A 26032-nucleotide genomic window follows, 5' to 3' on the forward strand; every position below is an offset into this window, starting at 1 on the left:
GAGACTCAGAGAGGACATAAGAAGATTTAACCCAAGAAAAGTAGAACAAGCATTAAGGGAAAACAAAGGATTTAAATCAGCAGCCATGAGCAGTAATACAGAAAGACAAATGATACTGAAACTGAAGAATAGCGATGGTGTACTTATAAACAGCAGAGAAGGCATAATTCAAATAGCAGAAGACTGCTATAGAGAATTATATAAGGAGCAGGGGAATGATGCCATGCCAGCAGTGGGGAAGATGGATTGCAAAGTAGCAACACATACGACAGACCCAATATTCTTCCTGATGAGGTAGAACATACAATGAAGAAAATTAAGAATCAGAAAGCCCCAGGGGAAGATGAAGTTACTGTAGAGTTGTTAAAATTGGGAGGAAGAGACATAACACAAAAACTGGCAAGGCTCTTCACAAAGTGCATTAGAAAAGGTGTGACGCCTAAGCAGTGGAATAATGCAATCATAGTTTTGCTGCATAAGAAAAGGAGATAAATCAGAAATTGGAAATTATAGACCAATTAGCTTGTTATCCCACATCTACAAGTTGTTCACATGGGTCATTACTAACAGTTTAGAAAGAATACTTGATGAGAATCAACCGAAAGAGCAAGCTGGCTTTAGGACAGGATTCTCAACTATGGATTACCTTCACGTAATATCACGTAATGGAGAAAGCAAATGAATATAAAACACCATTATGCCTGGCATTTGTGGATTATGAAAAGGCATTTGACTCCATACAGCATAAAGCAATGTTTTGGGTGCTGGAAAGACAAGGCATAGATACCCCATATATTATGATTTTGAAGAAAATATATGAGAGTGCTACCTCCTTTATTAGACTAGACAAAGAGAGTAGGAAATTTAAAATTGAGAAAGGAGTTCGACAAGGAGACACAATATCTCCGAAGCTGTTTACTGCTGCCCTTGAGGAAGCTTTCAGAAGATTAGACTGGTCGCAGAAAGGATTCAATGTGAACGGAGAGTACCTAAACCATTTACGATTTGCAGATGACATTGTGGTCATAAGCCACGATCCCAAAGAATTAGAGGAAAATCTTAATCAGTTATGCACAGTTAGTAAAGATTTTCGACTAAAGATGAATATGGCTAAAACAAAAGTAATGATGAACAAGTATGTCACAGAAAGGGAAATAATGATTGAAGGAGCAGTAATTGAAAAGGTGGAGTCATATACTTATCTGGGACAAGTTATTAGCTGTAATAATGATAAATGGCTGGAAGTCAAGAGAAGAATAAATTTTGGATGGATAGCATTCAGGAAATATAGTCACATACTGAAGAGAAATATCCCAGTTTGTCTGAAACGTAAAATAATGAATCAATGTATACTCCCCACCATGACTTATGGAAGTGAAACTTGGGCACTCACCAAAAGAATGGAAGGGAAGCTGAGAAATACACAGCGAACAATGGAACAAATTATATTGGGAATCAGACTGTTAGATAAGAAGAGAAACACATGGATTAGGCAGCAAACTCAAGTAAAGGACATTCTTATCAAAACTAAAGAACTGAAATGGTCTTGGGCAGGACACATAGCTCGAAGACGTGATGACAGATGGACTAAGAAAATAACAGAATGGTATCCAAGAGGAGCTAGAAGAAAACCTGGAAGACAAAGGCGGAGATGGATAGATGATGAAATTCATGAGTTTGTGGGTAGTAAATGGATGGCCAGTGCTCAAAACAGAAGGAACTGGAAAGTTGCTGGAGAGGCCTTCATCCTGCAGTGGATTGAAAATGGCTGATGATGATGATGATTATAGCTATTGTACATAAATATTATATTTGCAATGCTTGTAGGTTTGTTATATAATTTCTCTAGCTTGACCCCTTTTGGCTGTAAATTTATATGGATTTAATTCATTTTCTCCTTTTGAAATCTTGTGTTTCAAAACTTATCATAACTAAGTTATCAGCTCCTACCCTAATGGTGCCTAGTAACCTACCAGTGAAAAGAGAATAATGCCTGAAATGATTCACGTGGGAAATGAGTAGCAGTGTACTTCTCTTTGTGAGAGAGAGATGTACTATGTACTATTTATTTGAAGTACAAGAGTAGATCAATTTATGATTTTTTTCACAATATGAGATATATAATGCTTTTTATTTTTGTGTAAATTGCAACTTGTCACAACTTATCTAGAAGTAGTATTATTAGTGGCAAATGATGCAAGAAACCAACTTATACAGCAGCAGCAAGCAAAAAAAAAAAGTTTCTGCATACCTGTCCATCCCCTCCAGAAGTTTGTAGTTCTACCTTGAATTTATTCAAACTACCCACTTCTACAATAGATGGAAATTTGTTCCAACTATCAATCACCTGCTGGCCGAAGGCATCTATTCTCCAACCATTCTTCCTCAATTTGAATTTAATCATTTAATCTCCCTTGTATGTAATCTGAACAAGAGGAAAAATCCCATCAGCATTGAGTTTACTCAAGCCAGTCAAAGCTCATAACACCTCATCAGATCATCTTACAGGTATATCGTCTCCAGATACTGCAGAGCTGAAGCCTTTCTTGTTAAGAGCACACCCTTTTGTCCCCATCACCAATCTTGTTGCCCTTCTCTGAACCTGTTCCAATAATCACCTCCATATCCCTGCTAGCAAAATTCCTGTATATTATTGACAAACCCCATGAGCTGTCCTGGCAATTGTCTGCATTGCTGAGAGAACTTCATATAGACTACAGAATTATGCCAGATCATTTTCAATCCTCACTACTATGAGAATAGTACCACATGGTATGTTATCTGGGATTACTGCTATCAAAAAGTAGTACCTTGCATTTGTCAATGATAAACATCAATTTCCATTTATCAGCCCAATTTTTCTAGATCTTGTTGCAGTAGCATGCCTTGATTACCATCATTAACCACCCTGCCAACCTTTGTATCATCCACAAACTTGGACATTCAACCTGATATGCCTTCATCAGTATCATTGATAAATATAGAAAACAACAATGGGCCCAATACCGAACCCTGGAGAACTCCATTAATAATATTAGTCCACGAAGAGCATTGTCTATTGATTACCACTCTGTCTTCTCCCGCTCAACCATCCCTTTATTCACAGCAGCAACTTACTCTTATTGCCACGCTGCACTGGTTTGTACGGCATCTTTCATGTGAAACAGTATTAAAATCTTTCTTGAAATCCAAGTATATGATATCAAAATTATCTTTTACAAGTAATGCGTGAATCACACATTTATCTGCGGTTAATGTAAATTAATATAAGATAATAATAATAACAGCACATCCAGTAGAGACAATAACTGTGTGAATCAAGAGCTGTGTTAGGGAAAGCAAAAATGTTAAAGAAAAATATATTTTTGAATGTTAATGTCTGTCCCTCACAGACATAACTGTTTAGAATGAATTAAGTTTTACCTGTAATTTTAACCATTTCTCTGCATAGTAGTTTGATAGCTGATCTACTTGTAACCTTAGTATTTATAATTTGCCATGGATGCAGTATACTTATTAGACAGGGTAATTCAAAAGTAGCTTCACAACTGTGTATTTTGAACTTGGTAAAATATACCAAGTACTGAATGAATGAGGACCAAGCTACTATCTTGAAGTTTTTATTGTGACTAATAACTAAATGTTTCACAAGTAGTTGGTGCTCACTTAATATAAACAACAAAATGACAACTTTTAGTAGAGAGTGCATTTTTCTCTTTGAACAATCAAAAGTCATCACTGGAGTTGTATAACTTGACTTGTATAGCATGCATCTACTGTAGTTAATCACTCCATATACCAACAAAATGATAGTTCATTTCCATGGCCAGCATATTAACTCATCAGTTACCGGAAAATTAACAGAATTAGAGCTGCTACGATCATGTAGCACTTGAATATGAATTTTCACAGGGATATATGTTGCATAATATATTATTGTAAGGCCATGTTTCAGAAACATGACATTACTCCTCTTAAAATCTCATTGTATATGGAGCACAGTGTATAAATGCCATTATTTTTGCTTGAAAATTTCCATTGGATAGTGCAGCGTTTCCCAAACTGTTTCCCACTAGTGTTCCGTGAAAAATCTTAATTACTAATTACAAAAATAAAATAAATAAATTTTGCATATATGTGGCATACACCACTTTTGTATCAGTATGATTTTTACGTAATTTTTTTCGGTTATTAATATACTGGCATAGACTAGTGATTAAATAGACCGCGGACACTTTATTTTGGCGGGCTTTTGCATAGGGAAGTAGGTGTAGGGATAATTACATCTATGAAAAAGTAGCAATGTATTGATCTAATATGCCATTTGTATGCAATTTAGCCTGGAATACATGGGTTGAGGGAGAGGATAAAGCAAACCGATATCATAACTAAACTCACTTCCTATCAAAAATTATCAAAAAAAATTTTTTGATAATTATCAGTATTTCAAAACATTATTATTAAAATAAATGACCATGGATTTGTGGTTGAAAAAAATGAACTTTAAAACGAGAAGCAAGTACTTCTAGTGTTGCAACTGTGGTCGATTGTCACACTTCAAAGCGAGGATGAACAATCGCAGCCTTTTGTTCTTCAAAAATCGGCAGTGAAAAAACAAGAACACTAATAAAAGACCAAAACAACATTTTTTTTTTTTTTATTTCAACTTTACATGTGTTGGAAATAAAGATACACAGTGCATTGTATGTAACAAAATATTAGCAAACAGTTTTTTGGCTCCCGCTAAAATTGTTTCGTGAGTGTTCCGTAAATATATTGCAAGATGAAAAGTGTTCCTTGAATAAAAAAGTTTGGGAAACGCTGGCTTAGTGCAATCAGTTATTTGAATGCTGACATTATTTTTGCAATAGGTGTGCAAAAATAAAATATAAAGTTAACTGTTACCGAATACTTAAAATCTTCTCCATGTAATGTGTATGTTTGTATAGGTTTTATGGCACAAGGATAGCGAGGCCATAATGCGCATGTAATGTATAAAGCATAGCCTCTACCATCTTAATGGTTTGTATTCCAATGATGATTGGGTTATGATAATTGAATTACAAATCTCCTGATGGTTCCCGAACCATAATGATTAGAAAGGCACTATAAAGGAACTGAACAGGTATAATATGCCTGGGTTGGAAGATTGATGACTTAATTTGCACACTCCTGAGATTTTACTGTTTATGTATTGATTGTTGCTTGTCTTGTTTGAACTAGTCTGATTGTAAATCCTGCTTGGAGTTGGTCCTAGGCAGGGAGTAGGGCATTTTCTCTATGCATTAATTTATTTTTCAACATATAAAATACATAAATTGATCCCCCCCACACACACACACTTGGATAAGTTTAATACACAATAAAGACTATAGAGCTGGCCGGGCTAGCTGGGTGGGTAAAGTACCTGCCTGGCAACCCAAAGGTCGCGGGTTTGAATCCCGCCTCGGGCTTGGATCAAAGTACTGCAAAAACCTTGGGAGGTGCATTATGACCACAGAAGCCGATGCGCCAACAACTACCAAAAAAAAAAAAAAAAAAAAAAAAAAGACTATAGAAACTGGCACACCATGACCAAAATATATGATATACCACATGCTGTGTGATGTTTCACTGCATAGAGGTTTTTCAGCTATTAAATTTTTTGTTTGGTTGGGTCATTATTATTCCTCAAAATCCTTAACCTCTTATATATTAACTAAAATATTCATCATAGTATAAATTTTTAAATTAAAATTTTAGTTTTTCTGATTAAGTTATACACTGATTTACATTTTTGATTCCTAGCTTCAACAGATGCATTCTTGCGGCTGTGTCCTGCTGGGATATGGCCTCCTGGTACTTATTTTCATGTATCAGCTTTATAGTTCTTGAGGGATACATTTGTCAAGCCAACATGGATTAGTTCATTTTTAGTGTTACTCTCACTTGCTGATTGAGCTAAAGTTTTGTGTCGCATGGGTGGCTTTCTGATGGAATAATCTGGCCATTTTCTGTGCATGTCTGTTATTAAATAACATCAGTTATTTAAATTTTAGCACACATTTAAAAAAGTTTTAGAAGAAATGGAGTATCTATTGTACTGCATCACTAGTACCTCTTCGTGTTTTATCCATAATATATGCTGTGCAACACTTTTGTATTATTAAAACCCATGAGTTAGTGTGTTGGACCACCTTTTGTCTGAGTCACTGCTCCAACACTTTATATAAAGTCAATGAGATTTTGAAAAGTGATGTGAGGAATACTGTGCCGATCATGTAACAAAACTTTCCTCAATTCCTGGAGTGATACGAGCAAGCAGGGGATTGTGCTGATGGGATAGATCCCGAATTTGGCTGGCCAGGGAAGAAGCTTAAAATGTTCCTCAGATTACTTTTTTTCACACATGATATGGCATGGTGGATTGTTGTATTATCATTTTGAAAGCACCTGTGTCCATGGGGATGAATGTGTGCAACACTGTCAGATGTTTTATCTTTAGCAATGTTCAGATATGTTGTGGCATTCACGGTGCCCTCCAGTGAGATCTGAATTATAACCTTAAAAACATGACATATTCCTGATCAGACCAGACCACATGGTTTGCCTCCAGTCCTCCTGTGTCTGCCTTTTTTGTGTTCCTAGCACCATCATAGCCATATTTTCTGGTTGATGTCTGAAATCAGCAGATTCATTGACAGTCTCCTTTTTTTATAACACATTCTTTGTAGGACTCTTCATATAATGTAGCTACTGATGTTCTTGTTTATACTCCAGCATGACCACCATGTCAGGAGTTTAGAATAAATCATGAATATAATCATATTTAGCAGTCATGCAGGCCTGATGGTAGTGCACTCTACTTAGTGTGCACTACCATCCATTCATCAATGACCACTTGGCTATGTAAATGCAAAGGTTAATTGCTCTATCGTTTTGTAACAATTATACTTGGTAATATGCTCCAGTACCAAGTACCTCATTCCACGTTACATTTTCACCCACAGTTAAATTGCTGGATGGATGTTTTCCAGCTATTTTTCTGTTTGTTAAAGACTCAGATGATACTAATCTTCGGACACTTGTCAAGTGCATTTGTCATTTAACTGATTTGAATACCATTCTGTTACAGCTTTATAGCACTTAACTGCACACATCATATGCCATGTGATTTCTCTGATTTATATATTGTATATAGTCCAATCCTTTGTGATCCTAATAAAGTGGTCAAGTAGCGTGTATTTACATACAGTTCTCAATACTTCTAAAAGAAGTATAGATTTTAAATGTTACTTTTGTCAGAAAAGTAGTAAGGTTGATATATAGCTGTTATCGTGTCGACTCTGCATATTTTATGGAGCCTTGCTGACTGTTGTCACTTCTTGAATAGTATAATGTCCAGTCCCCATTCTCTCTCAGTCTTCAACTTTTTTTTAATGACCATACTGAAGATATAGTGCTGGTTCATTTTCACAACTTCCATCTGACTAATAAGAATCAGATCAAATAGATGTGGTAACTATACTCAGTGATGCCTGTGAAAGGGATCTGGAAATTATGATGCAGATGGATATGAAGTTCAGAACTAGGTGCCATAAATTCAAATAACAGGGAAAGAGGTTTAGACTGGATTTCAGGAAATTTTCTTTTAGATAGCAAGTTACTGGAACAAATTACATCCATGGGTATTTGAGGTTGATAGTTGAAAGAAATTCAGAGATTGTTATCCACGTGGGAGGATAAACATAAACACATTAACTGGGGGGGGGCATAAACATGACAGATGGTATATATATAAAAAAAAAGTTAAGTGAGAGAAGTGGGTAGTGTTCGGACTTGTATGGCAAATACTGTATTATCTTATTAGCTGTTTTAATGTTATAGTACACAGTATTAATTTACGTAAAGCAGTTGCATGAATTTTAAAGAATTATATGCAGTTGTTTTATTTAAGGAATGATTAGTATATGTATTTTTTTTTTATCTTGATGACTTTAATTTTTAAACATTAGAATGAAAAAGGCTATAAATACATTTGTTTTAAATATTTAATCTTTATTTGTATTTTAAGTTTCTGCAACTAAGTACTTATTGGCATGATTAGAGTAATAGGACAATATTTGTATGTTTTTATAGAGTAATAAAGCATACCTAGAAAGAAGTTTAAAGGAAAGTGAAGATAACTTGAGAGAAATGATTGCTCAGAAGCAGAAAGGTCATTAAGTTTTAAAAAAAAGTTTCCTGTAATATACTTAAATTCTTTCAGCAATGCTTATATACTGTGTAATTACTGTCCATTTCTTTATTTACAAGTAGTCTTATTAACATAGCTGATTAATAAACAACGTTGAAAAAAAACTGCTTGAATTTTGTTCTTGTTTTTAACTGCTTAACTCAAAATGACATAGCAATTTCAGGGGTACAGAATACAATGATGCAATTTTTTTTTTCTCCTCATAATAACAGTGGTATGTTGTTTTACTTCAGTTTGTTTTAAAAATATTTTTATATTTACAAATATATATACACTCAGATATACACTGTCCAGTCACAGTCAAAGCATTTTGAGCGTCACCTTGTTTTAGCAATCGTTTGTTTCTCCGAGCCTGATAGCACACATGGTGAGAACTGATACTGCAGGTTTGTGGCAGGCAGTACATAGAAAGGTACGTGTTTGACATGGGCAGTGGATGTGATCTGATGGACTTTGAAAACGGAATGATTGTCGTGTACAGGTTGAAAGGTGGTGGCAGTATTACAGAAGCCGAATGTTGTGCACTGTTTGCAAAGTGCTGTAATTGTGGTTGGAACATCAATTGCCAGGTCAGTGGTGGGTGCCATGCCTCATCAACAGTCATGGTTAACATAGACTGTTCCTGCCTTCATGAGCCGATAGACAGGAAAATGGTGGAACAGCTGATCATTGACTTTAACCAGATAACAACCAGCTGTTTCAAGACCACAATCCAGTGAACCATCTTCCATATGGGACCCAGAGTAGACCCTGGATCAAGATATCCATGCTTATGGCCACCCATTGTCAATGATACCTAAAGTGTGCATCTGAAGTCATTGGATTATGTTTCCTGCTGTCTCATGTGGACAGTAGTGGAGGTACAGTGACAAACTGTGGAGAGGGATCACTCCAGTGTTTTTAGTATGGGGGATGTTTTCCTGGGAATCTCTTGGAGCCTTCTGCCCCTAGACTGCACTCTTAATCATAAAAATTGCCTATCCATTGTGGCTGCTCAGGTACACCTGTGTGACTCTTCCCATATGGCACAGTTGTGTTCCAACAGGATAACATGCTCTGCCACATTGCCAGTATTGTTCAAGAGTGGTTTGCCAGGCATGAAAGTGACTTACAGTGCTACCTTGGCTGTCATATGAATCCTGTAGAACATTGCTGGGAGTCAACAGATCCGGAGTAGTCTGGATCCTTCACAGTGGACTATCACAGATCTACAGATGCAGTTATGGAGACATAGTACAATACACCTTTTGTGAAGTTGAGATGCCTTGTAGAGTACAAACTTTGCCATGGTACTGGTGGCAAGAGGACATAACCACTATTAGGTTGGTAGTCATAATGTTCTGACTGCACAGTACACACACATACATAAAAATGTGTGTTGCTAATGCAAAGTTGGCTTTGCATTAGCAACATCTCCTCGTGTTCAAAGTCAGGAATAACTGATATAAGATCGTAGTTTGCAAATGTTGCAATCAGTTTTTCAGTGAAGAATGGGTTGGCATCAAGATTTTTCTAACTTCGAATGTGGAATGATTTTAGAGGCAAGGTGTGCCGGCGCTCTTGACAACAGTCAATGTAAACGCTACCATTTTATGATGTCACAAGTCTACTGTAACTAGCTCAATGGTGATCAAATAATCAGCCAACAGACCCACATGTTCACACCCATGGTGAGTGTTGTCTCATCTCATAACACAGCATGACATGGCACAGTGGCCCAGCTAACCACTTGGAACAATACAAGAACAGCAAGGCCAATGTCCACATAAACTCTGCACCACATATAAGCTATGGCAGTCAACAACCATCACAGGGTACCCATGCTCACTTCAAGGAATGAGAAACTGCACTTTGCATGGGCATGTCAGCACTAACACTGGACTATCAACATGTGGAAATCTGTTGCCTAGTCTGATGAATCTGATTTCCAACTCTATTATGGTGATGGTAGTTATCTGCACCTGGATGCACTGTTGATTCAGCAGACTGGAGGTGGTGGTGGTGTTATTGTTTAGGGACTGTTTTTATGGCATGTCCTGGATCCTCTGATAACCATTAATGAACAGCTCGGTGGGAATGCCAATATTTCTGCGATCTCTGACCAAGTAGACCTATTCATGATGATAGTGCATCCAGACAACTCCAGTGTCTATTAACAAGGCAGTTCACCACACCACAAGGCCTGGCAGGTTGTTCACTCATTTCAGGAATTCTCTGTCCTCAACCTATGAGCATGTTTGGGATCTGCTCGAAAAGGATATTTGATTTTAACATCCACCTGACAATGTGGGCATTACTGGACACTGTGCAACACTACCTCAGGACACCTTGCAACACCATGTGGAGTACATGGCTGTATTACAAGCAAAATGTGGCTCCAAAAGGTATTGCTAATCCTTTAAAGAGATATATTTATGAACATCTTAAATTAGAAAGGTTATGTTTTTTATGCTAACAGTATGTACATAATGTCCGTATTAAAAACTGAAATGGCCACTAATTTTAGTTGTAAAGGAGCCAAGAATAATGATTTAAACATTAGCATTAAGAAATGGCAGTTGAAGTTTAGCATTGACAAATGCAGGGTACTGCATATGGGTACAGTAATCCCAGAGTATCTTATCAACTGTGTGGTATTACACTCAGGGTAGTGGAGAATGAAAAAGACCTGGGGGTAATTCTGCAATCAGATATGAAATTCTCTCAGCAGTGCTGTATATAACCCCACAAGCTGTTCTTGCAGCTTGTGGGGTTATATACAGAAACTTTGCTAGCAGTGATAAGGAGGTAATTATCCTTTATACAAGACCACACCTTGAATACTGTATACAGGTCTGGAGGCCTCACTTTAGGAAGGATGTAGAACTGCTGGAATAGGTGCAGAGAAGGATAATCAAGTTGGTATAGGAAACAAAAAGGTGAGAGAAAGACTTCAGTTCTGCTTGCAATGTCTTGAGACTAGGCAGCTGTGGAAAGGTTTGAATGAGGTGTTTAAAGCCTTGAATGGATTGAGTAAGCTGAATGTGAATGGCATTCTTCCTCTTGCTGAGACTACACACACACACAGGGGGCATAAATTCAAGTTAAGGAAGAGTAGTTGCAGGATAGGTGTTGTGTGGGAGTTTGCCTTCGGCCAGCAGATGGTTGATTGTTGGAACAGGCTTCCATCTGTGGTGGAAGTGGATGGTTTGAATAAATTCAAGAAAGAACTAGACAAATTCTTGGAGGATATGGATGGATGGATGAAATGTGTAGAGTTTTGTTGACGTTAAAAACACTTTTACTGGCATTATTCCAAAAATTTTGTAATGAAAAACCGTCAAGCAAAAAGCGTTACGGAAGTGACTTCACCTTCTGCCAGAAGCGAATTATTGTAACTTGTATTGCTGGAATCATACTTGTATGATGGCAGCAGTAATTTATCTTCTACTGGACCAAATTGCTGACACCAGGCTAGCCGGGTGGGTAAAGTGCCTGCCTGGCAACCCAAAGGTTGCGGGTTTGAATCCTGCCTCAGGCTTGGATCAAAGTATTGCAAAAACCTTGGGAGGTGCGTTATGGCCACAGAAGCAGATGTGCCAAGAACTACAAAAAAAAAAAAAAAACTAGACCAAATTTAATGAAATTTTGCACGGAGCTTCATCTTAGCTCTATACTAGAGGAAAAACTTTCAAACCTCTGAAAATTGCAGTAGTTTTTCCAGGATAGTGGAAAATATGAACATATGATCAAGGAAATTTTCTTCACGTAATAAATGGGATAATGTGGACGTATAGCATATCATTGGAAAGTTTTTTGTTATTGTTATTTTGGTTTTTAGGAACATTGGCAACTAAGGCCATATTGCTCTGGGAATATGCAGTGGTCATTCCCTGACCTTTCCGCATCCTCTGTATTTGGTGGTGATGGGCTCGAACCCCAGTCTAATCAAGAAGCGTGTGCTACGCACTGCTGCTCCTTTCCACCTGGCTACGAAGGCGCCACTCGTTGGAAAGCTAAGGAATTTAAAAACAGAAATATTAAGGTTTTAAGATACAAAAAAAAACTTTCAGAAACTGGGAAATGCATTAATTCGAAAACACATCTGGTTTCAAGTCGCTTGGTATTTTCAGATTAATTGTAATTTTTTTTCCTTACAATTAAACTGAGGCTGGAAAAGAGTTCTGCACATTTAGGAAAATGTTCAACTTGGACATGTCTCGAGATCTTTCGATAAATACTACACGTAATGGAACAACTATAGATGGTGTATTTAGTCGTGAACTAAAATTATATATCCTACGTTAGTCATTGCAGACCAATACTTTCAGTAACTGATATGTAATTATTTTTAATAAAATAAAAACTGTGTTATATTATTATCCATGAATTTTATTAATATCTGAAAATTAAAACTTTTTTAATGCCTGCCAATGACTCTTAAATGTAAAACACGTTAAATATGCTTGCAGCAGGACACATGTACAGAATTTTATTTATTTTTGGGCTGATGCTATATAAGCTTGCTTTCTTGCATCATTTGCCATTGCTACTACTAGGACTTGCAGGGTGTGTGTCATCTGAGTATGTTTACCAGTCTCTGGCCTAGGTGGTGGAGAGTTTATGCAAGACATCTGCCATATTAGCATTAGTAGAGGCATGTGATGCAAGTTTATGCAGCATCAGCAAAAAAAAAAAAAAAAAACCATTTCACCCCTCCATTCATTCCAAATGCCTGTCCAGCTCAGCCTTAAATTTATTTAGGCTATCAACTTCCACAACAAAAGATGGAAGTCTGTTCCACCAATCAACTACCCACTGGCTAAAGGCAAATTTCTGCACATTTATTCTACACCTGCCTTTCTTCAATTTGAATTTATGCCCCCTCAAGTGAGTAATCTGAGCAAGAGGAAGAATCCCATCAGCATTCAGCTTGCTCAACCCATTCAAGGCCTTATACACCTCACCTCGCAGGTGCCTACTCTCCAGGTGCTGCAATTTGCAGAACTTAAGCCTTTCTTGGTAAGAGCATCCCTTTGTTCCCCTCACCAATCTTGTTGCCCTTCTTTGCACTCGTTCTAATCACCTCCCTGTTCCTGCTAGCAAAATTCCTATGTATCATTGACAAGACTCCATAACCTGCCCTGGCAGCCCGTCTGCACTGCTCAGCGAACTGTAATCATTTGTTATTTACATTCACTAACTCCTGAGATGCCCCACCAGCAGGTGGGGGGTCTCAGGAGTTAGTGGTCCACAATTGATAATTTGCCATTGCCACTCTGTCAAAAACATAATTTCATTATGAATTTTAAAAAAAGTGTCCAGCTGGTTACTATTTATTTGCACATAAAATCTCTCTCTCCTTGCCACTGCAGATATACTCTCTAGCCAAAAAATTAGAAACCTTTATTCAGTAGCTAGAAGGGATACCTTTTGTGTGAATCTAGGGAGTCTAGCTCCAGATTTGACCATTTTCACTTGTTGCATTGTGGTCAATAGAGAACTGCAAAGCCAAACTGCCATTTCAGGCATATTCCAGATATTCTCAATTAGATCCAGATCTGAAGAATTAGGCAGCCAGGTTTGATGATAGAAATCTTGGGAATGTTCCTCAAACCATTCAGATACAATTTTTGCACAGTGAATAGTTGCCTTGTCATCTTGAAAGAATCGATCACAATCTGAATAAAGATGAAGCAGTGCATGGTTAAGTTGGTTGGATGTGACAGAAAGATATTCGTTGAATGTAACACAACCTTCTAACAATATGAATAGACTCACTCTGTACCAATGATATATAGGAATTTTTCTAGCAGGGAGAAGGAGGTGATTGTCCCTCTGTATAAGGCAATGGTCAGGCCACGCCTTGAGTACTGCGTACAGGTCTGGAGGTCTCATTTTAGGAAGGATGTAGATTTACTTGAGCGTGTACAGAGAAGGGCAACAATATTGGTGAGGGGAATGAAGGGATCCTCTTACCAAGAGAGGCTTAAGTTCTGCAAATTGCAGTGGCTGGAGACTAGGCACCTGCGCGGTGATCTGATTGAGATGTATAAGACTTTGAATGGGTTGAGCACGCTGAATTCTGATGGGATCCTTCCACTTGTTCAGATTGCAAACCTAAGAGGGCATAAATTCAAATTAAGAAAAGACAGATGTAGAATAGATGTGTGGAAATTTGCCTTTAGCCAGAGGGTGGTTAATTGCTGGAACAAACTTCCATCTGTCATTGTGGAAGTTGACAGGTGAAATAAATTTAAGGAGGAACTGGACAGGCATTTGGAGGGAATGGTGTGATTTTTTTATTTTATTTTTATTTTATTTTATTTATTTATTATTATTATTATTTTTTTGGCTGATGCTGCATAAGCTCATACAGTTGCTTTCTTGCATCACATGCCACTACTACTACTACTACTACTTCCAGCCTCTTGAGAGATGGAGATAACAAGAGTCTGGATGCATGGCTTCTTGAGGTTCACACCACACTTTCACCCACCATTGGTGCAAAAACATGTAAATTTGAGACTTCTCAGACCAGTGATCTCTTTTCACAATCTGGCTTTGGCATAGTCACTCGATTTTTTACAGAAAGAAGTGACTTGTATAGGCACATGCTACCAAATCCAGATTCTTCAAATTCTACAACATAGTTTGGTTGTAAAAAGTCTTTCTTTGCCTAAATTGGATTCTTTTTGTCATTTGCTACAGAACTTGCTTTACATTTCTGTAGTCTGATTCTTGTAGGACTGAATTCTGGCACATTCAGAGTTGAATTTTGATGCAGTTAGCACTTTTAGAGCTGAATTTTCCTTTGTTTTCCACTCATTGTAAGCTTTTGACACAGATTTCCTTTGTTTTCTCAATTGTTGTCCAGCTAGATGTGCTCCAACAGTAACACCCTTCTGAAAATCAAAAAGATCACCTGTCTTTCCTATGACTGGATTGATTAAGAAGCCATACGAAAGCATATCAGTATTTATCTGATACCAAGAAACTTGTGATCATATCATGTGTCAACTTGCATTCCAGATATTTAATTAACAGTTGACAATACATGCAAAGGGTTTCTAATTTTTTGGCCAGTAACCATATATGTTAATGTTATGACTTTTTTCTTTGTAATATGTTTTATCTAATCACAATACTTCCTTCAAACAGTCAAGGTTTTTTTTTTTTTTTTAGGTGATTTAATTATAGTGTCATAATCTGATCCAGGATGTGTATTGACAGCAAATATTAAAACCAGGTTTAAATAACTTATAACTGACAAACAGAAATGAATTAAACACAGGAAACAAAATGGCAAATAATAAAAGTTTTTATTAGATTTAAAAAAAGAAACATTTTGAACAATTTATTTACACATTTAACCACCTAGGTGGACCATTATAATCCTAACATTTTCACATAGATATGAGGTTTTGCTGTAACGGCAGCACAAAACATGAATTTATCTGATCTCAATAACATTTACATGGAAATAGAAATTAATATCTTTTAAAATCTTTCTTAATAATATAACACCTAAAATTTACAACATCAGTGTCTTTTGATTTGTGTGTATGCAGTGTTCATGCTGAACAAAAAAATAGCAAAAGAAGCCATACTTAGCATGTCCAACTCGCATAATTATTTTTACTACTCTATTTCAATTTGAAAAACTTTATTCATATTGTAAACAGATACTGTTTATGGAGCAAACTTTGGCCTCAGGTGTGGTGGCAGGAGAACTGATTGTTGAAACATGAGATTTACATAAATAAACAAGTGCTCTTCGAACAATTTCGACATCTAAACATTTGCTAAACAAATCAGGTTTTTAAAATTACAGTAAGGGTGTTCAAATTATGATCCACCACATTAATTTATAAACCACTTTCAGATGCTGCAAACGGTTAGCATAACACAATTAGCACAAGATTTCTGGTAGCACATCACTGATTCAAAAAACGTATTATGGATCCAGTAAGATTCCACTGTGCAGCATGATTTTTAGGATGTAATTTTGGCTATAAGTTATATTTTCTTAATTCAGGAAGATGTAAATTAATCTTATTAAAGTGAATATTTCTATGTATAGTTATTTAAATAAATTGATGAAATTGTAGATATTATTCTAAACAAACAGGGAGATGTACACACACTTCACAGTGTCAGCCTTGTTTCCACTCAAAACCAAAACTGATAGAGCTCATATTTTTCGGATCATACTAGTACCTTTCAGACAGGAATACAGGCTGAAAAGTGTGTAAGAACTAAAAGTCACCATTCACACCTTTCATGCTAGTGAGCCTGTGATATCCTCCAGATAAAAGACAAGCTTCTGATGTCAAAAGAAATCAGTCTTGTATTATTTAGAACAGGTAATGAAGTATCAGTACATAGTTTCTGGAATTTAAATAACAGTCTGTTTTGCATGATAAACACTAATTACAAGGTGAGAAAACTATACAACACTCATCCAAGATTGTTGACTGAAAAACAGGCTAGGAAAGTTGCACCAATCGAAATGATACAGACAAAGCTGAGTGGACTTCAGAGAAGTGCAGTAGCACATGCATTTGAGTTGACCAGGATACAAACCCATGTGACTATGATTATATTGATAAAATTCATTTAAAGACATGGGCTATGCAGGTATTCAGATACTAATAAGCAAGCACATACAGCACTGCATATGAGAACATTAGAATGCCTATTGTTTAAGGATTATGAACCAGCTGATAAAAAATGAAAGGAAGGGGAGATGTTTAGCTGTTTCAAAGGCCACTTTGTCTTCTGGGTTAGAGTATAAAAGAAAGTGTGGGGGAGGATTATTATATACAGTAATTAACACATTTAGAAATATGTGAGGCTTGCTGATAAAATTACAAATCTGGGATTCTGTTTACCAGCAGTCCTGCTGGTGTGAGGTGCAGTAAACCCCTACTGGTGTCTACTATCTTTCATGCAAGAACACGTGGCATTCTTGCATGCGAGGCTCAGACTGGGGAACATGGAGCCAGTGATATTGCACATCACTGTGTCTCAGAACAACATGTTATACCTAACAAAAATTCCATTTTAGCAGTCATCTGCAACAAAAAGAACAGGGAGTCTGTAGAAGTCTAGGGAATACAAGCTAGACAGATCAGCCCTTCCTTGACCTTCAATAGAAATACCGACAAATACACCCCTCCCAATACTGGTAGATTATTTTCAAGGAGGTCGCTAAATCTAACCACAATGGTAGGGGACAGACCACTGTATCTTTCATGCCTAGAAGAAAAAGTGGTCTTCAAAATACTAGCTTAGTAATTTTATCTCCCTATATCTTGTTCCCACTTCGTATTACTCATTATTGTGAACTTCAAAAAGAGTAGTAGTGGAAAATAACAGTACCATTGGCTGGGACAGAGCTGAACAAAAGTTGCAGAGGCATTTCTTTAATTGTAATTCACTTAAGTATATTCACCTTTGGTTACTTATTTAACAGTCAAGAAGAGGTGACAAACTGTGCCTTTTAAGTACTATTGATGTTTAGTATGTTCTAGGAGACCAACTATCTGAATCATTACAAGGAAAAGTTGTGTTAAGTTCAATTTTGTGAGGTACTAGGCGAGATGATCTTCATGGCCCAGCTCAACATAAAGAGATGACATTATCTTATGTCCAACCAACACTTTTCTTCTTACTGCACAAGCTATATCTACAGTACAAGAATATTTTTTTTAGATTATTCCACGTCTGTGAGCAGATTACCATATTTGGATTTTCACAGAAATACAGAAGAGGATGTTGAAGAACTACACAATGGTATTGGACAAAGTAGACATGTAATATAATCAAAAATCTGATATGTATTAATAATCTGAAGAAGAAAAAGTTAGTATGAAAAGATCAAGAAAATGTAATGAAATACATCAACCTTGAAAACAAACAAAGGAAATGGAGCAGCAAATTGAGAAGAAAGCAAATTACTGAAAAGTATTACATAAAAATAAAAATCCAGTTCATACTTTTAAAAAATTCTGCAGTTAATTTTTTTTAAAATTTCCTATGAAAAGGGATGTTTAAGCTCGGTTTGAATTAACTTGGGCACTAGGGTTCAAAAATGATCTCTTTTTCCCATAAAATATACAATAAAAATATAACATTTTCTGAATTTATTTTTATAACAATGCATGAACTTACTTAATTCAAACAAAAGTAATAAAAGATACAAAAATATCTAAAATAATACAGCAAAGTTTTTTTACCCAATATACCATAACATTATTATGTAAACCTCTATGGTAGTTAAATAAAAATCCATTCAGAGCATGGCAGTTAAGAATATTCAATTAAGAATTCAGAGCATATACTCATCAGCAAAGTTTTTTTACCCAATATACCATAACATTATTATGTAAACCTCTATGGTAGTTAAATAAAAATCCATTCAGAGCATGGCAGTTAAGAATATTCAGAATATTCAATTAAGAATTCAGAGCATATACTCATCAGCAAGATTGACTGTCTCAATTTAGTCATGTGATGTATTTGAGAACAGGTGATCAATTGAACTGACCTATGAAAGGTCATAAATTGTAGCACTAAGAGTAAATTATATGAAATGAAATGGAAATTACTGAGGCATACCCAGATCTGTGACTTCCACATCTTTGGGCCTCTAAAGAGAAATGTCAATTCTAGGCAGATGTTGAAGTGCAGCAAGCTACCACTGAAAGAATTCTATAAGAGCAGCATCCTGTACTTTGTGAAACAACGGTATGCACTTTAATTCCAAGAATAACTTTGTGTGAAACATAAGATTAAAATCGAGTGCTCTCAAATGGGTTTCTTTTGAACCTGCCTTATTCTTAACTAAATCCATCTCTAGTAGTGATCAATCATTTAATGTACTTCATGCATATTCCAGGATCTATAAAATACAGTAAACTGTAAAATCTGGTACTTTTCTATCCAGAATTCTTTAAAAGCTGACATTTTAGAGAAGAAAAAATAATTTTATAATCGGAATTATTAAGAAAGCAATCCAATGCTCATCAACATAACTGCATTTGTCTTTAAAAATCTGTGTAAAAGGGGGGGGGGGACATTTCTTACTTGTCCTGCAAAATCTGAAAAAATAATTTTTAAAGACATCCAATGTAAGCTACCACGTGCTATATGAAATCAGAGCCTCAAAGTTTTAATATAGCTAAAGTTATCTGTTTTGTCTAAGTACTGTTGCTAGAGGCTACTTACTATCCGATGAGAGACCAGTTAGATTTGAAAGAGGCTGTTATAGCAGTGTCTTATCTTTTAAACAAATAACCAATTAACCATTTGGTGAGGCCATCTATTCAAAAGTGGTGTAATTGTTGCAAATGCAAGTTTGTTCTGCTGTGAGAATTAATGATATTATCAACAGAGTTTAAATCCTTGTGGTTGCAAAAACAAATGAAAGGACAAGATAGTCTTTACACATCTTATGATTTCTCTAAGGCCATATAGCTTTAGCTATAACTTTGAAATTCTTGCTTATGCTATATCTTATGCAGTAAACTCTAACTTAATGCAAACTGCTCTTGTAAATTACAGATATATGGCAGATCATACAGCACTGACATTAGCTGGTGACCAATCTGGTGTCATTTTCATCAAACAGCTGAGAGCAAAGAGAGAGAGAGAGAATGCCCAGTGTAGATACAGCTGAAAATATGTATACAGTAAGACTCCCGTATCCGCGGGAGATACGTTTCAAGACCTACTGTGGATGGCTGAAACCGCGGATATAAGCAAACACCTGCTGACCCCATATATATTGTACATACGTATAATAAAGTTTAATTGATAAATTAAACACACAGTAAGACGTTACCAACATTAAATACGGTAATAATAAAGTACGGTAGTCTCGATTTATCAGGATTGGATTAACCGGGACACTTCAAGACTCCAAATTAAAAAAAAATAAAATAAAAATAAAAAAAACAGAAATAAAATTCAAGTAATAACTAGAACAGATATTTTGCAAGTCATAAATAAATGACAAGAAACTGTGTTATAAGTTGTCATTGGGAGATTAGTGTACCTATTATGTTGCAACCCCCGCTGTTAGACCAAATGTTTAGTTTGATTTAGTGTGTTGCGTCAATTGTTGTGTTCCGTCCCACTGCAAAAGGACAAATTTTGTTTCGTTATTTATGTCAGGGATGTCGGATTTTTTTTTTTTTATATATATATATAGTAACCTTTTTTTTTTTCTTTGTTTAGAAATTGCGAAAATGATGGCAAACCCAAGAGTTGTGTTTCAAATTAAACAAAAAACTTGAAATTATTCAAGTTTGAAAACGGTGCTTCCGTTAAATCTCTAAAGAACCATTATAATGTTGATGACCAAACTATATGCGACATTGTAAAAAATAAAGGGAAGCATCATATTGGACATGTGAGTAGTACATGTTAAGTTTTTTCGGTTTTTTTTTTTTTTTTTTTTTTTTTCGTGGTTAACCGTGGATAACTGAATCAGCGGATACGGGGGCACAACTGTACTTGATTTAAGCTACAGGCAATCTCCTCCAAAAATAGTGACTGCACAAACAGTAGATGTACTTCCACACAACCAAGGGTTTTGCCACCATTATACATCTTGTTAGCTGCATGACTGAAGGAGAAAAAAACAACAGGTGGCTAAAGGTCACTTACTTGGCTTCCCACATCATACTAATGCAATTGAAGAGAACTGGTATGAACTTGAGCTGCTTTTTTTTTTTCCTCCCTTTTCTTTTGCATCTGCTATAGTTTAATTTAAAATCCAGCACCTCTCAATCTAAGGGTGCCACATATTAGAGTTTACTGTATTTTATTTTATAACAGCACCAATTAATTTCTTTTCTACTAACCATTGAATGAAAACAAAGCAAGTTTTATTAACATTGGCACAGATAGTAGACATATCAAGTGCTGAACAAATTTATGATATATATATGAAACTAATTCGGCTGATAGTTGGATCAAAACAAAATGCTTACTAATATTAAATTGTGCTAATGTGTCAAGGGATCACAGTGCTAAAGAACTTGATATATTGTACAATTTAAACCATAAGCTTAAAAATGCAAAACATTTATTTTTGTATTATAATTGCCTGGATGAACAAATGATTTCATATTTTTGTTCTTGAAATGAAGATTAGTTTAGTCAGGTTTTTCTGCAAACATTTAAGCTGTACTACTATTACACAAAGTACTGCTTGTGCTTTATGTATCAAAGGCAATTTTTGACATCTTCACCCCTCTACTGCATAATTTTATATCCCTAATACAGTCTTTTAGATCGGTGCATAATACTGTACAAAATATGAAGTCTCAGGAAACAATTGTAAGAGTCATAATTTTATAAAACAAATTTTATAAAGTACTAGCACAATTAAGACTAAATACATTGAGAACGAGAAAAACTCTACTGATGAAGACAAATTTTATAACAGCAAGAATCAGAAATTTCATCTGCTGCTAAAACTGCTCTAGTCCAAAATAATATCTTGAATCTTATGCAATACAAAATTGAGGAATGGAAGTATCAATACAAAAGTTTCAGTATCTCCGGTTACTATACATAAGTTTGGAGTGTAATATCATCAAAGATTAACAAGATGATCCAAGAGAGGAGGATGAGGGAAAAATTATGGATATAGGCAGGAAACATATCTGCACTGAAATTGTCACAAACCTATGTGCACTGAAAAGTATATACAAGTTAAAAAGATAAGCGACTATTTGCAACCTATTCAAAAAGTATCTTAAACCAATTGAATTAATGTGTAGCTTAAAATAATCTCAGTGCTTACATTAACAACACAAATGAATATGCACAATAAAATTTAAATGTACATTATGGCGATATTTTGTAAACTGAGTATAGCAAAGTTTTCTTGCATTAAAAATCTAAATTATATAATAAATAAAGTATTAAATATTAAAAAAAAAAAAAGGCCTTGAGCATCAGGAATGATATCAGTAAAATATTTTTGCATCCACTGATAAACACAAATACGAAACTATTAAAACTATTAATAAATAAAACTATTAATATGGTAAAATACAATAAAAAAAGGGAAAAACATAAAATATAATCACAAAGTGATAAAATATACAAAATAAAGAAGTAGCTTTTGAGGCAGAGTATTAAAGTATTAATACTTGTTGATTATTGAAATAAATACTGTACATGATGAAAGACAATATGCTTAATAATGACCATCTGTAGAAGTGACGACAACCGGTCTCCATAATTTGCAATTAGAACCAGTTGGAGGGTTCATTTTGGCATGACGGTTTTGGTATTAAAAATATCAAATATTGCATTAGAATTTAATGCTATTATTAGAACTTAAATTCTAACATGAACAATACCCATTGTGAAGCAACTGAACAGTTTCCACACTAGTTAAGTACTTTTTTTTCTTTTTCTATATATCAATCAGTGGAAAATTCATGATTGCCCTTATGCTTGTACACTACAACTTACCTTCAGCTGATCCCTTGAGCTGGCCATGGTTTGTATATTCTCTCTCCAATTATATTGTGCTGAATCCCTGCAACAACTAACCCTGTATTAGTCTGGTATTATGCTTGTATAATAACAAATTGGAGTTATTCTTTAACACCCCAAAAAAAATTTTAATTCTCATATTTCACAGTTGGCAGCACTGATAATCCTCATCTTTTCAAAACCTTCCTAAAACTGATTAGAGGTGCCAAGATTCCTTCAGTCTTGTCTCTGCTTGTGTGAAGAGTGGGATGATTTTTTTTCTTGTGGGGTGTGCAGGAATCCCACTACTTTTTTATAATTTTTTTATTGTTTACTTTTTCTGGAATAATAATACAGATTATCAAATAAAATATTTTATAGAATAATTCTAATGGATTGGAGCTATAAAATTTGTTATTTTTCAGATACAAGATGAATGAATATGAAAAGGAGATAGAGAAGATTCTGAAGTTGTTGGACAAATGTGATAGTGAAAGTGATCCAGATGATGTGATGATAGTGAAGGAGGAATCAGATTTCATGATGGAGGATGAGCATATTCCTGACTGTTATGAACCGGAGCTTGACGATCCACCAAAAAAGTATCAAATGTGGCAGTTTATATCTGTTCTCATAATGTCATCCAGGAAAGGGGAGAACTAAGAGGATTAGCACAGAATGTACAGTTACCAATTGACTTCTGGGGACTTTTTATCTCTCCTGATTTATTGGTTGAGAAGAATAATCTGTTCATAAATTAGGAAGAATTATACTAAGGAGAGCAGAGACAGAGACAGTGTAGAAATGAAAACATTTCTTGGCCCACTACTTTGATCTGGTAATATCAACAAGAATGAACCTGCTAATCTGTGGGCTGCTGTGGCACTGGTATAGAGGTGTTTCAGATTGACAATGTCATTGCATTGCTTTCACTTTCTCCTATATTGCTTACAATTTGACAACAAAGCAACACACCCTGCAAGGACCCAAGTGGATAAGCTTGCTCCAATTCAAGGCCTTTTTGAGGTGTTTGTTGGAAACTGTCTGAGGAACTATTCCCCATCAGAATATGTGATGATTGATGAGATGCTTGCATCTTTCAAAGTATATATACCTAAGAAACCAGCAAAGTATGGAATAAAGATACAGGCAACGGCTGATGCAAAAACTTTCTATGTATGTAAAATGGAAGTATATACAGGAAAAGAGCCTGATGGCCCATTCAACTTAGACAATTCATCTATTGGCGTGATCACAAAGCCTTACCTCACAGATCTCAGGAAAAGGCAGAAATATCATGTTTGGCGATTGGCATACCAGTTGTCCACTAACCCTAAGGCTACTTGATAACCATAATTTGACTGCTGTCAGCACACTTCAAAAATATAAACCTGAGATTCCTAAGTAATCCTTAGGGATAAAGAACAAAGCTAGGTGTGACAGTATGTTTGGCTTTACAGATAAAGTGACACTAGTCTCAATACATACAGAAAAAAAATGTTGTTCTCCTCAGCATCATGATGACAGTATTGACCCAGATTCTGGTGATAAGAAGAAACCTGATATTATCACCTTCTACAATTCAACCGAAGGAGGCATTGATATGGGGGGGGGGATATGACACAAAAAGAAAGAGTTGTTGTTGGCCTGTGAATGTTTTCCACTCTACTGAGCATCGTCAACAATAAATTCATACATCCTATATTCTCACAACCCTCAGAACAAACTAAAGAGCCACTTTTCATCAAGAAGTTAGGTATGAAACTCACAGAGGACACTCAGAAGAGGAAACTGCAGAACATGCATCTGAGAAAAGAACTCAGACCAGAAATTAGAAGAATATTGTAAGGAGCAACATCCTTCTAGCCACAGACAGAACAGGGGACAAAAGATATATATTTTGTAGTATATCATGTAATCGTAAGGTGAAAACAGTGTGTAACAGTTGCCGTAAGCATGTGTAGTGACCACAGCAAGATGCTTGTCAGTTGCACTGACTGTCAAGATACAATATCAGGCAGTAAATCAGGATAATGGTGAGGATCTTTACCAGAAACAAACTTCTCTTTCAGGGTTTTGTAATGACCCCCACTTTTATTTGAACAAACTGGAGTTATGCTTGTATAATATATATATACTCCTGTATAGCTTTACTTAATAAATAAGTATTAAAATCAAATTTTATTTTTGTTTAGTTTGCCCACATTTTAAAATAAAAAAATGAATAAATATAAGATAGAAAAAAGATTAACCTCTTCATTAATGAGTAGAGGAATATGTATATTCCACCTTCCTTATATGAATATGAAATATTAGGTAAGATAGTAATAATTTTCTCTATTGGTGGGGTGTTCCAACACTCCACCAGACTAATGCAGGGCTAAAGATGGGGATACTAATACCCCCCCAAAACAATCCTGATTACTCAACACTTCAATATCATATTGTGGTATATATGCAATGCATTGATCATTGGTTAATGTCTTCACTAATAAACAATATCCCAGTGTCACCATTGCTAAAATAAAAATAGAACTCAATATTAAGAGTAAAGTTTAAAAAATGTTAAAAAATACTGAAAATTAAAAACAGAAAAATAAGTTAGCAATATGGCCTTAGCAGCCCTTGTGCCATTAAACAACAAAACAACAACATAAGTTAGCAAAATGCAAAAATAATTTTATCTGTTAAATAAACTGATCAGTAATAAAACGTTGGACAGTACTGATTTAATCTCTGAACTGCATCAACATGGCCTACATAGCTGTATATCAAAGCTTACTGTAATGTCTATGATCATACAGTATCAAATTATGCAGTTTGCTTGCCTGCTTTAAACATTTTCTCATTCTGAATAATGAAAAATTTTAGTTAAATATATTTTGAAATAAAGAGGTATTTTAGAATTTTGAATTGTAGTTTTAGCTTTTGTGGGAAATCACATGGCCTAATCATAAATAGCTACATTTAAGTCATTTTTCACCAAATGACCCATGCCACCAAAGTTTGAACACCCTTAGGTAGAGATAAATATTAATACAGAATGCTATTCTATTAAAGATTAAGAATTTAAATTTCAGAGCTTGAAATGATCAAAACTAGATAAAGATGACATGAGTTAAGATATCCCAGCATGCATTACAGAGCTAATTAAACCTTGATGGGATATCTTGCCATGCATGCCTAGGTGGTTAATATATTTATTTACACATTCATGATTTTATCACATGTATAAAGACTTGGCTAATCACAAAGATATAGTTCTAAAAAGTTCTGAAAATAAATAGATGCTAAATAATGATATATGACATGTTT

General features: G+C 35.4%; 1 protein-coding gene across 1 annotated transcript in view; it reads left to right on the forward strand.

Moving 5' to 3' along the window:
* Window positions 1–8286, forward strand: part of Pfdn1 (prefoldin subunit 1) — a 49630-nt gene extending 41344 nt beyond the window's left edge. The window contains exon 4 of the mRNA XM_090377454.1: window positions 8119–8286. Coding sequence (XP_090233580.1) covers window positions 8119–8205 — 87 coding nt within the window. The 3' untranslated portion in view covers window positions 8206–8286. The remainder of the gene's footprint in view (window positions 1–8118) is intronic.
* The last annotated feature ends 17746 nt before the right edge of the window (window positions 8287–26032 follow it).

Source organism: Mastigoproctus giganteus, chromosome 7 (assembly GCF_048544385.1).
Source record: "Mastigoproctus giganteus isolate SK-2022 chromosome 7, ASM4854438v1, whole genome shotgun sequence".
Taxonomy (NCBI): Eukaryota; Metazoa; Arthropoda; class Arachnida; order Uropygi; family Thelyphonidae; genus Mastigoproctus; species Mastigoproctus giganteus.